General features: G+C 36.1%; 1 protein-coding gene across 1 annotated transcript in view; it reads left to right on the forward strand.

Annotated features, from left to right (window-relative positions):
- LOC117399540 (angiopoietin-1-like) overlaps nucleotides 1-13,822 on the forward strand; it is a 124,925-nt gene that overhangs the window by 63,677 nt on the left and 47,426 nt on the right. Inside the window, exons 2-4 of the mRNA XM_033998801.3 lie at nucleotides 4,663-4,818; nucleotides 5,528-5,649; nucleotides 7,626-7,858. Coding sequence (XP_033854692.3) covers nucleotides 4,663-4,818; nucleotides 5,528-5,649; nucleotides 7,626-7,858 — 511 coding nt within the window. The remainder of the gene's footprint in view (nucleotides 1-4,662; nucleotides 4,819-5,527; nucleotides 5,650-7,625; nucleotides 7,859-13,822) is intronic.

The raw sequence follows: 13,822 nt of genomic DNA on the forward strand, positions 1-13,822 counted from the left end.
CGGCATTCCTTAGTATCTCCATCAGTTCAGAGAACACAGAAGAAGAGGCCACTTGGCTCACCAATGCTCATTCCTAGAAGCTGATTGGTCATAGAACATCATCTCAGCAGCCCTTAAAGATTTCCAGTGACTCAAAATCAACAAAGTGGATTCTAACCCATTCCATACACAGCAGTCTGTGCAAAAAAGTGTGTCTTTCCCAAGTTTGTCTCCAATTTGCAATTAAGGTGACAGTTCATGTGCAGTAATTAAAACAAACCTTTGGCAGACATTGACATGGAATTATGTTGTTTACTTTTGATTAACCCGGTCCGTAGGTTCTGGATTAAACCCGTTTCTACTTTATATCTATATCAGTATTTTACTGATACAAAAATTATACTCGGAATACATAATAAATAATCAAGTGATTTTGAAAAATGAATGGTTGTTGTGAAATCATATTTTTAGTTTGGAAATAAATAAATAAATACACTATAGAGTGCAAAAAAAAAAGGCATTACTAAAAAATGCAGGTTTTGGATTACTCTCACAAAATGCAATAAAACATGATGTTAATTGATTCACAAGGCCTGTGGAATGTTTCTCACACATGCCGACATTGTTATGTCTATGAAAGCTTGAAGTCACTGTAGTATAATATAAATGATGAAAGAAAATGCTTGATCTAATAGATGTTTAAAATACATAAATATCTCGCCTCTTTGTAGATTCAGTAGGCCTACTATGCAGTACTTGGCAGCTACTGGGGAGTCTGTTTAAACACAAAAAAACAGGAAAAGGAAAGTCATATAGGACAGCAAATAAGGCACTATTATTATTATTATTATTATTATTATTATTATTATTATTATTATTATTATTATTATTATTAATAATAATAATAATAATAATAATATGGTTATTATTTGTAGTATTTGTAGTCGTCGTACTTGTATTAATAATAATAATAATAATAATAATAATAATAATAATAATAATAATAATAGTAATAATAATAATAATAATAATAATAATAATAATAATAATAATATGATTATGTTTCCAAATAGTTGTGATATACATATGTGATATTATGAGCCTGTGTATTATTGGATTCCAAGTACGATTTTTTTTAGGTTTTTAGGTCATTAAGTATAAATTGAAAGTGAATGAAACCTGTTAAAAGTGTGTTATTTAAACAACGCAAAACAAAGCTTTCCCTTCATTTGCCCACTTCTACACAATTATTGAGTACTATTCTATCTACATGTTTATCGTTGGGGACAATTATCAGCTGATATACGCACCCAAGAGGGTGCGTTTGTAAAGATGTGTAAAGATAGATGTGTTCATAATGTAAACGTAAAGGTATTTTTTTTCTACCCCTGCTCAAAAAATAAAGAAACGTGCAACTCTGCCTATGTACATGACACCCCCGAAGAGACTGCAACCTCAATCCAGCATGTAATAGTACCTAGTAATTAGTAAGCAAATGTTATTTTATGGTACAGTCTCGACAGACAACCCAAGATGAACTACTTACAGCACAGCAGTCCTTCACGTCCCTTTTTTTCAGCAGAGTTCAGTGTCAACACATCAGGGGATTAAACAAGGGCTGCCTGTTTACCTTGTCGTCAGATTGGATGGTGAAAACTTAAACTCAGAGGAACTTAGAGCTTTGCCGGTCACTCTAAGCACTATCCGATAGCTGGCTGAAAATATCTTCTTGGAGGGGGTTTAGTTATTTAGTTTTTTATTCAAATGGAATTTTACTCAGTCCTGTACAATTATATTTTTGAAAAAATTGCTTACTATCTATGAGAAGATTTTGTTTCGGTTTCTCTTACAGAGAAATTACAAACAAGCAGGTAAATTACAATAAAAAAAAAAAAACGAGTAGGATATATTTTAGTTTTAACAGAAATCAAACCGATATTCAGAGGTAATATTTTTCCTTAAGAAAAACAACTGCATCACACTCAAATACCGTTCTCTCTCCTCTTCTTGTCCCGCCCCATAACAACCAATACACACTCCTAATTTGCTGGTACAGTACTCCCGACCTCCCAACTCCCACCTAATAGGCTCTCATTAACGGTCAGTAAATGTACTGTATTCAAGCTCCAAAAACACACAATATAGGAGGCTGTGTGGTCCAGTGGTTAAAGAAAAGGGCTTGTAACCAGGAGGTCCCCGGTTCAAATCCCACCTCAGCCACTGACTCATTGTGTGACCCTGCTCCGTCTTTCGGGTGAGACGTAATTGTAAGTGACTCTGCAGCTGATGCATAGTTCACACACCCTAGTCTCTGTAAGTCGCCTTGGATAAAGGCGCCTGCTAAATAAACAAATAATAATAACACAAGAGTATAGTGCTGCAGATCGGAGCCTCTCATGGTGCAGTTTCTAAAATGCCTTAAATCATGTAATAAAATATTTTTGCATTTGTAAAGCATAGTATTATTAATAAAGGCCACCCTCGTATAATCACCACCCTCGTTTAAGGGCCGCAGTCATTTTGATCAATTTAAAATAGACGCCGCAGCGCCAAATTGAAGTAATACAGTATATTTAATATTGGGATATAAAATGTAAATTTGTCAAAGTTGTAAATCAAAATAATATAATGAGGAAGCAGTGCATATAAATAATGTAATAACCCTTAAAATTGTTTGATAATTCATAAACTGTAGACCAAATTTAAATTTTTCCCTAGTTGCTTTTTGGCACTTAATGCCTCACATCTTTGTGACTCTCAAACAAAATGCTAAAAGATAAGATGAAAGACTAACTGTCTGACATCTGTTTTCAGCAATATCATTGCTCATTTTTAGCATGGGTGGTAATCGCTAAATGCTGTCATTAAACTGGTAGCTGGTGATGATATAAAAATGCTCCTGAGAAATGAATGATTTATAATTAACCCTTTGTAAAAAAAAAATGTTTAATTTTGCCAGGGAATAGACAAGCTGCTCCGTTTAAAAATTAAACAATCCTGAAATAGGAGGTTCAGTATTATTACATTGAGACATATTTAAGAAAAACAAGCAGGACTTGATTTCATAATGATGTGCCTGTTTGTTAATTTTTTATATATAGACTGTGTGGTCCAGTGGTTAAAGAAAAGGGCTTGTAACCAGGCGGTCCCCCGGTTCAAATCCCACTTCAGCCACTGACTCATTGTGTGACCCTGAGCAAGTCACTTAACCTCCTTGTGCTCCGTCTTTTGGGTGAGACGTAGTTGTAAGTGACTCTGCAACTGATGCATAGTTCACACACCCTAGTCTCTGTAAGTCGCCTTGGATAAAGGCGTCTGCTAAATAAACTAATAATAATAATAATAATAATAATAATAATTGCACAATGATACATGTAAAAGGCAGTATGCCAAAACCATCCATGATGTTAATAGCAACTGGATTTCTTTGGGCAAGTTACGTACATTTGTGACATATGGTCAAATTGTAGGCAAAATGCCCACCTTATGGTCAATGTATGATAAGTATATAGGGCCCACTGCAAAAAAGAGGGATTTTTGAGAATATTTACATACATCGTTATTAAGATGAATATGCAGATAAATTATGCCAACTTTGCATTGGAGCAAATACTTCAAATCTAGATAATTCTCACATAATCTACAGAATAATTTGTCTATGCTGAAATACAGAATGGTCTATTTACAGTGTGGTTAAAACATTTGGCTTTATGTTTTAATATTAACTTGTTATGAAACTTATGAAAAACAAACTTTGCCTGCATATCCAAATACACATCTATTGTATATATATATATATATATATATATATATATATATATATATATATATATATATATATATATATACAGTTTATATGAACACATTGATTGCATACAGTGCTGTATTTGTGTTAAAGCTGCCAATGTTATCATTAAGATATTCTTTACCATATGTAAGATACACACATATGGTTGAAGTTTCAACGTTTTACTAATCAGTCGTTCTTTGAATTCTTGTCTAGACAAATACTGGGCCTCAACTACAATGCCAACACATATCTTGGTTATATTGATGTTATTTACTTTTGTCAATAATATGCTGCAAAAAAAAAAAAACATTACAATGTTAAGGGTGCTGGGGGAATATTTGTATAAACCAGATTTTCAAAGAAATTATTACCTGGTATTGATAACATGCAATGAAACTACTGTAAATAATGTGCGAATAACATGCTGTACTGTAAATAAGATGTGTTGTAATTTTCTGCCAAGTATCATTTTTGTGTGTTGTCAATGTTTGGGCTCAGCATGATCTGCCAGAGTTGTTTTTAATGAAATATATTTTTGTCCTTAACTCTCAAATGTCTTCTCAACCAGAGTATATGAAATAGTCGATCATAATCAAGTCAGAATTACTTGCCTCAAAGTAGTCATTATATACATTTTCAAGCCTTCCCTATTTTTGGATCATTCCCATGACTTTTCAATTGGAAATTTCAAAGCCAACCACTGCAATATCTGGCTGGTATAAGGTGGCACGGATTTAATGAAAAAAGCATGGCAATATTGATTAAACAGTCTGTAAAGTGTAAGCATTTTTGATGGTACAGTCTATTGATTTTGCAGAACTAGCAATAACCATTCATATAAGGTCCTACATTTCCAATGCTGATCCAATTCTTAATCTGTACATTTCTTCCAGATTGAAAACTACATTCAGGAGAACATGAAGACTGAGATGGCTCAGATTCAGCAGAACGCTGTCCAAAACCACACGGCCACCATGCTGGAGATAGGCACCAGTTTGCTGAGTCAGACAGCAGAGCAGACACGGAAACTTACAGATGTTGAAACTCAGGTATGTCCTTGAGGACGAATTACATATTAAATGACCGAAAAACACCAGGTATTACGCCTGTACGGCCCCAACTGCAATATTTGTTCAAATGCAAACTTGCATAAAAAAACATGGATCTATACATCGTTCCTGTTCTTATTCAAGCATTTGTTTGTTGTAGGTGAAATATGGCTTTCAAAGGGAATCAGGAATATTTGGGACATAACTGAACTAAAAAATTGAAATGGTTCAGCTGGAAATGCCATTCAGTTTTGGCTAATATTTATTTTATTTTATTAATTAATGCTAAAAAAATGATATTCATAATAAAAAGACGATCTTGTAGAATAAGTAATTGTAAGTATGTTGCAAAAAATAATAATTCTACAAAAACTTACAAAATTAGAGATGTACATAAACACACATCACTTGATTAAAGGTGATGTTTACAATTCATATATCCATGTCTAAAGTTTCATCACAATTCCCTAAAATATTTAGCCTGATTTAATGTCTAGTGAAGCTTATGAGGTTGCATTTTTAAAATGTTTAACTTTATCTAAAATACACTGAATCAACAGTGCACATATAAGCATACAACATTTCAGTAGAGAAAAGCTGTGTCAACATTTTATTAAAAACAGTTACAAACAATTCAAAATTAATCTGTCTTGTATCTGATAAATAAATAATGAACAGAATAGTCATTTTCTTTTACTTCATCTGACAGGTTTTAAACCAAACATCTAGACTTGAAATCCAGCTGCTGGAGAATTCATTGTCTACAAACAAACTGGAGAAGCAGCTGCTGGTACAGACCAATGAAATTACCAAACTTCATGAGAAAAACAGGTAAGCACGAATCACTGGTACCTGCCACTCACTTTATATTCTCACTTGAAACATCTGCCTCCTGAGGGGTATATTTGCACAGTGCCGAGAGCAGTTTTTCAACTAAAACCTCTGTAAAAGAAATACAAATGTGAGACGTAACCTCAGGACTCAATGTACATGTATGAGTTAAAAATACCTATGATGAAAACGCAGCTGGAGCAATTTTCCGAGACACCATTGTTTGATAATATTTTAAAAAGATGGAATCATTGAAGAGAAATGCTGGAATGTGTATTCATACCAACAATAAATCATGTTTATTCTTCACTCATAGGCCTCTGTGACTTAATTTGAAAAATGACTTCCAAATATTGACTCCAACAATCAGAAACTGCAGGTGCTTGATTACATGTTTTAGGAGTAAATAAGGATTGGTTTTACAGTTGATATTAACACTGTTTCTGACATCGTCTAAAAACAGTAAAGCTTTTGCCCCATAGCTTGCAATTTTTCAGTGGCAAATGTCATTCAGAAAATGAAAACTGATCCCATACACTGCATAAAGCAATACCAAAAACCTACTGCCCGATAAATATTACACGTGTACAAAAAACATGCTTGTACACCTGATGACCGAATGCTTTGTTTGAACATACGGCTATTCGTTTTTCTATCTGTATGTTTCATGTAAATCCTGATTTTTCATTCATTTTTTCAAAAAAATTCCAACTGCCACAGCTTTCATTCAAATTAGATTGCTTTTCAGTTGGTCTGCATGTTAAGCACCAGGACTTAATTTTTCACCTCTGATAAATAAGAGATCAATTTAAAAAAACCAACTGTTATGATATGTGTGTGATTAAAAAATACTGCAGGCTTAAGGGCTAATCACACTACAGCATTTATTCGCTTTTTTGCTATTCAGTTCCATAGGTTCGATTTTTTACCCTAGAAAACGCAGCAAATAAACGCTATAGTGTGAACAGCCCTTTATTCATATTTAATATTAAACAGTTTAATACAGTCTTGTTTCATTCACGACCATTTGTTAAATACATTTCTAGCAAATTACTGTATCTTGAAAATTGTCCCACCCACAAACGATACATTTGAATCGATGAGATAAGCACACTGTTGCCGAAATCCTGCCTACTCTTCTAAGCAGCACGATGCAAACAAGTTGGGGTCCAAAAACCGGAGAACTGAATTACTCCAGGTCAAAAAACAGGTAGAGCTATTCTGCCCTTTAACCTAGTAGACGCTACAAATGTTATTGGCTAACATCCATATTTTTTTAAGGAAATGAAAGTTACATGAAAGATGGCATGATGCTTTGTCTACCCTTTATTTTATTTTGTTTGGAAAAGAAACATGATCTCTTTGCAAACTGCTATGCTTGTTCTACAAATTCAGTTTAAAATAAGAGAAAGTCCCATTAGGGTTGATAATAAAATTCCCACAGTGTAGGAAAAAAATACTGTATAATTCAGTAGATTGTGTTTTTACAATTCTTGTGTTTGTAGAAAGCTTTCTGTAAATATATTGAATCTACTGGTGCTTAACTCAAAACACTGTTTTGGAAACCAAGCATTCTTTTATGTCATACATTTTAAAATAAAGGGTCTTTTGACAAGATAAAATGCAACGGGGCAAGGAATAAAGATATGCTATAAAAATACAATGATACCTTTGTAATAAAGGTAGTTTAGGGTGCTTTTTTTCAGAAGTAAGAAAGTACAAACTGTTGACAGATTGCTTATAAAACCCAGAGATGTTCTTTCCAAAACATTAAAACATCTGTATGTTGGCTTCTCACCAACAAGATAGCAGAACACATAAACCACAAAACATGATAAAACCTTCCTCTTTCAATTTGCAACATGTTAAAGTATGAGCAAAATATCAACAGAAATACAATAGCTATGAAAGGGCATTCAATTAAGATGCAAGTTCAAGTTATGGGTTAAAATAGATGAAAATGGTTGTTTTCTCAGCTTCATGGAGAATAAAATCATTGGGATGGAGGATAGGCACAAGGAGGAGCTGGAGACTTTGAGGGATGAGAAAGAGAGTCTCCATAACCTGGTGGGACGACAAAGTAACATTATCCAGGAGCTTGAAAAGCAGTTGAACAAGGCCACTAGCAACAACAGCATTCTGCAGAAGCAACAGCTAGACCTCATGGAGATGGTCCACAGCCTCGTTACCCTCTGCTCCAAAGACGGAGGTAAGGCCTAACTCCCTTGTTTCCTTGCAGGAACCAGACCCCTAGCAGAGGGTTTGCTGCCTGACTTTGGTGTTTCGTTTGCTTTATACAAAATTACTTCTGGGTCAACAAAGGTCCCTTTTTTCTCAAATTTCCAGGCATTATTGAGAATTACTTGAACTCTTTCAATGACATCTGACCTGAAAGGGCCAAAAGCAATTTAAAACTTGTCAGGACCACATTAAGGAGTCCTATTGTGCAGTGGGTTACATCATTGCAGTGACAGCAGCTGGTTTTGTAAAGCCCAACCAAGAACCACGTCTGCTTAGCTTTTGATTTTGCAGTAGTGTTACTTTACTGTATGCAATCCAAATATAGAATATTGGATTTTTATTAAAACGCATATTCACTTAAAAAACGGTCACGCCATTTCACAAACCTTTTAGAACAAAAGTATATTCCCTTGTTTGTTTACCTTTTAAATCAAAAGCCATTGTTTGAGATTTTATTGAAATACCAATTTAAATGGATATATTAGTTTTAAATAAACCTTTACAACTTTTTGTTTTCACAGTTATACATGTAAATCCAAAATACAGCATTACCATTCAAAAAAATATATATTAATAACTTTAGGCTTATGATTTTTGTAAACCAGTAGGTTACATACAAGGTTTTTAGTTGTATCTTTTCCAACAGTGATATGCTAGCTTACATCCCTCTATGAACTGCTTATACTGCAAGGGAATGGGGATTTCCTGTATGATACATGGTGACAGAAAAGGAACAAAAGGGGTTGTCAGTTTTAGTTATTAATTGTTTTTCTTTCACAGTATCGGTCACACATCATTTAAACCAGGTAACATGAATGGGCACATTAACAAAAACATACATCCACACACATGCTCAGCATTACATCTCCACATGGGCTGCTTAGCAGATGAAGTAAATCATTTAGGCCTCTGAATTAGGACTGTGGTAAAGGTCCTGCATGTCCCATAGGCAGAACAATCAGCAGGCCCTGTGTGGGTAAGGTAAGAACGTGTCTAGTAACACACTTCAGCAGGTTCAAACAAGACTTGGAGTTTCTGTTTAGTGTATTGAAATGATTTTTGTAAGATTAATTATTCGTTTAATCTATAGAGAGTGAAATGAGACATGGTGACTGTCCCTATGAAGTCACTCATTATTTTAAACACAGCAATGCTGAAAGTGCAAAGGTCATAAGTTCTACACCTCTTGAAATTTTCAATCTGAGTGTGCCACTCTGGGGAAGAAGTAGCCTGTTGGAATTCATGCGTTTAAACATTACAATGGTGTTTTCTAATGTTTGTACGCTACATCATTTGTTTACCAAATGATGTAGAGCACATACATGTAACTGAATATCCATCGAATTACAACAAATATTAGAATAAGGAAAATAATTATTTGATAATACATTTTATCTGAATGTGCTTTACATCTATTCTTCATGAACCTATACCCTCAAGCAGTGTTTGCAGTGTGTTATTTAAAAGTCAGAATTCGACATCTGTAAGTTTCCGTGTCTGCTCTGCTGTCTGACTCTGCACCCCTTGTTTGCAGAGAGATTGCGAAGATCTAAGTGGTTTAAGTAGATCAATAGCTTTTGATTTTTGCACAGGTTGTAATCCAGAAGAAAGATCTGATGACCAGAGGCCACAGGTCCTCTTCGCCCATTATCCTAAAAGTGGTATTTGAAATATGTACAGTGCAATAAAAAATGTGGCTATTTGAGTTAGTGCATAATTTGTACAATCAGTCATATTCAATCTATAGGCACCCCACTGGACAGATGTAAATGAGGCATTAGCTGCCTCACAGCGCATCCTTTGAAAATCCTGACCATATCTGAAAAGTTTTTACATTTACACACCTTTGGGTTTTTTTTATACAGAAATAAGCAACTTAGTCTATATTCCTACTGCAGTTCCCTAAAGGGTACAGAATATAAATACAGTGTCAATAAGAAAGAAACAAGACTTTATTTACTTGATAAATAATCCCCACTGCAATTTAGACCTCTTATCAAAGGTCCCTGTGTCTGGGGTACCCTAACTGGGCTCATGGCTAGGCGAAAGTGGTATTGTGCCAACTGAGAATATTTTGGTGAGGCAGTAAGTCATTTGTCCTGGCAAGGGCCTGACATCGGGTCAGTTGACAAGGGGCTGCCACAATAAAACATTCTTATACTGTACACAACCACACATTTCCACTTTTGGTCTTTATTTGGGGTTGAGCTGGGCAGGCACATCATGTTGGAGGGTTTGTACTACAGAATTAGGGGTCAAGACTGGTACAGTAGCCTTCCAATTCATCAGTGTCTTGACAACGATTTGAGCAGGGTGAAAAAAGGGAAAGCGCTGTGACAGAGCAATAGAAGGATCATTGCAAAAGTCAATAGTTGTAGGTGTAGTTTGTCATCTAGAGATAGCAAATCAACATTGAAAAAACATCACTCATAGGAAAAGCTGTGATTGGTACTTAAATGTGAGCTAATGTCAAAAATGGCAAACATTCAGAATGTGTCTTTTTTCATATATATATATATATATATATATATATATATATAATGCACTCAGAAAAAGTCATTGGGCCCTATTTAGCAACGTTCGCCAACCCGCTTTAGTAAAGCGGGCAGGAGAATTCATCCATGTCCCTGATCCCACAAGCTTCAACAAAATATAAAGCAGTTTTCTTGGGAGGTATGTGTTTCCTGGTGTCCTGGGAGCCATCGATTGCACACATGTGCAGCTACGCTGGTGCTGAACCCCACAACCCTTGCCGAACAGCGGTATAACCGTACCTTTAAATGTGCTCGTACTGTAATTGAGCGAACATTTGGAATCTCAATTCTCGATTCTGATGTTTGGATGTCTCTGGGGGAACACTACAGTACACTCCTCAGAAGGTTAGCAATATCCTCCTGGATGGTTGTGTTTTACATAACATATCTCTCCGTAATGGATGTGATCTTGAACTGGATGTGATCTTGAACAGAGGAAAGATTACAGGGTTTGAGGGAAGCAGTTGCTGAGCTTAAAGCCCCAGCGGTGGAGGTTGCCAGGCAGGTCATACAAAGCCTTACAGATGACTTTTTTTTATTTCGTAAGTATTCACTCTGCGAAAAAAAAAAAAAAAAATGTAGCCTTGCTTGATTGGCTTGGTCATCCTCCTCACTTGGGCTGCTGGACATTTTACATTTTTTGCACTTTTGTCTCCTTTCTTCAATTTCTTCATTCAAAATGCCATTCGCTATCGCAGATGCACAAGTACTCTTAAAGGGAATGCTGAATCCATATTGGTTGTAACCTTACTCCCCCACTATGCCTTGATTGGCTGGGTGCATGATTCGCTATTTGATGTGCGTTAGCACATGCATGAGATCTGACTTCTAAATCATTTTTTCATGCGCTATCGCGGTGGTTCGCTAACGCTGTAATTTTTGCCTTAGCGAAAGTGGCTGTGCATATATTTGCTAAATAGGACACATTGGGCCCTATTTAGCAAATATGTGTGCAGCCGGTATAGCTCAACTTTGAACCGTGAGCACCGTTGCTGCCTTTATTATAAATGCTTTCCTGTTAAAAAATATACTGATGGTACGCATTTGCGTCTTATACAACAATAACAACGTCTGCATTTTTTTATTGGTCTGCATGCGTACCTGTGAACCTCTGTCTAAAAGGCTTTGTCTGACCTGCCTGGCACTTGTAGCATCTGCAACCTCCAACACTGGGGCTTCAAGTTCAGCATCTGCTTCCCTCAAACCCTGTAATCTTTTCTCTGTAAGTTCAACATCCATTACGGAGAGCTATGATGTGTAAAACACAACAAGCCAGGATAATATTGCTAACCTTCTGATGAGTGTACTGTAAAGTTCCCCAGAGACATCCAAACATCGGAATCACATTTTGAGGATTACATATGTTTGCTCAATTACAGTACGAGCACATTTAAAGGTACGGTTGTACCTCTGTTCGGCAGGGGTCGTGGGGTTGAGCAGCAGTGTCAGTAGCCACCACCAGTGGATACCCGTTGTCCCCCATCAACCAGCCTATCAGACTGTCATCCTGTTGAAACACAGCTGTCACCTGCAAATTTGTGAGGATAAACAAGTCATGAGCGCAGCAATGACAGTTTGCATACACATTTCTGAAGTAGTTGTTTGCATCACAGATCACACCCTGCTTGCAGTTGACAGAATAGGTCCCCTTATGATTTACATAGAAGTGCCTATTCTGTGTTGGTGCGTGTACTTTATGCTACAGGCAAACAGTGTGCTCTCCGCACGTCTCCTTCCAGGTCAGCCTGAAGCAGTTGGTAGATGTCAGTGATTGTTTGTCTGTAGAGGTGAAATTGCTGTATACATTGTGTCTCAGACAAGCTCAGAAAAAAACAGATGACTTTTAAATATTATTATTATTATTAGGCTTCCTAGCCGAAGGCTGGGGAAGCCTATTGTTTTTGTTAGGATTATTATTATTAGGCTTCCGTCCATGGCTTTTTTCAAAAAATGAAAAAAACACATTCCTTTTGTTATGAGATATTGGGGAGTTATAGAGGCAATCTTCTTTAAGAAGAAAGGCATACTGGGATATCAGCAGAACCCTTGTCAGCTGACAGCAAAGAAGAATGGCGGAAATCTGAGGAAAATAAATCTGGATCAGACTGTAATACTTGGTACAAATAGGCACTGTAACATTTGTTCAAGTTCATCTTTGTTATGAAAAGTTATTTTATTGAGGTACATGTTTTTAAAAAATATTTGAAACATTATACACACAAACATAAAAGCATTATTTTTACTTTAAATATATTTAAAAATCTTGGCAAAAATGGTGCAAGTCATGAAAAAAACGTATTTGTGACATGTACCTTCAATTAAGATGTGTAAATGTATACTGTTGCGCTCGCATTAAATATAAGTTATTTATATCCAAAATAATAACATACTAATTACCTACTCCCTGTTTGTGTGAATGTCAGATGATATGGCCGTATTGCAGTTTGTGTTAAATGTCCATACTTTATATTAATACAATAGTCCAGTATTTTACGACAATCACCAACGTTTATTTTTGATTTATTTATTGCATCTTTGTAATAGTGGTTTGATGTGGTAATCTGTTAACTGCATGGGCTCTCTCAAGCAAATTATGCAAAAATGTGTAATAATGTGGACTAGGCTGAGAACCCCAGACTCATTTGTCTTGTGACTTAAACTGGATTTAAACCTAGGCCTTTGGAGACCTGTGACTTGCAAGTGAATGCAATAACTTTTTACTTATACAACCTGTTTTTAAAGTTAACAACACTATTACACGACTCTTACTCCAATGCACACACCGAATAGAAAAATAAAATATATACAAGCCTGTAGATCTACGGTTTTGTGTTGTTCGCTGCGCCTGCTGTGTACATAAGTTCAATTAAATCAACCTAATTACATTTTTTTTAAAACTGTAAAACCTCTAATTAGAAAATAATAAGACGAATTTCATAAGGCCCTAACTGTTAATGTTAATTTGTGATGATAAAGCTGAAAATCATGTTAGAAATCACATTCAAAATCCCCATTTCTTTTTTTAAAATAATTTAGTCTTTGCCAATTAGTTTTTATTATTTTCTCCCCAATTTGAAATGCCCAATTATTATTTTTAGGCTGAGCTCACCGCTACCACCCATGCGCTGACTTGGGAGGGGCGAAGATGAACACACGCTGTCCTCCGAAGCGTGTGCCGTCAGCCACCCGCTTCTTTACACTTTGCAGACTCACCCTGCAGCCGCGTCAGAGCTACAGCGTCGGAGGACAACGCACCCCCGGGCGACGCTCGGCCAATTGAGCGCCGCCCCCTGGGAGCTCCCGTCCGCGGTCGGCTGTGGAATAGCCTGGATTCGAACTCGCAACGTCCAGGCTATACAGAGCATCCTGCACTCTAGCGAGTGCTTTTACTGGATGCG

The sequence above is a fragment of the Acipenser ruthenus genome, chromosome 4, assembly GCF_902713425.1.
Source record: "Acipenser ruthenus chromosome 4, fAciRut3.2 maternal haplotype, whole genome shotgun sequence".
NCBI classification, from domain to species: domain Eukaryota; kingdom Metazoa; phylum Chordata; class Actinopteri; order Acipenseriformes; family Acipenseridae; genus Acipenser; species Acipenser ruthenus.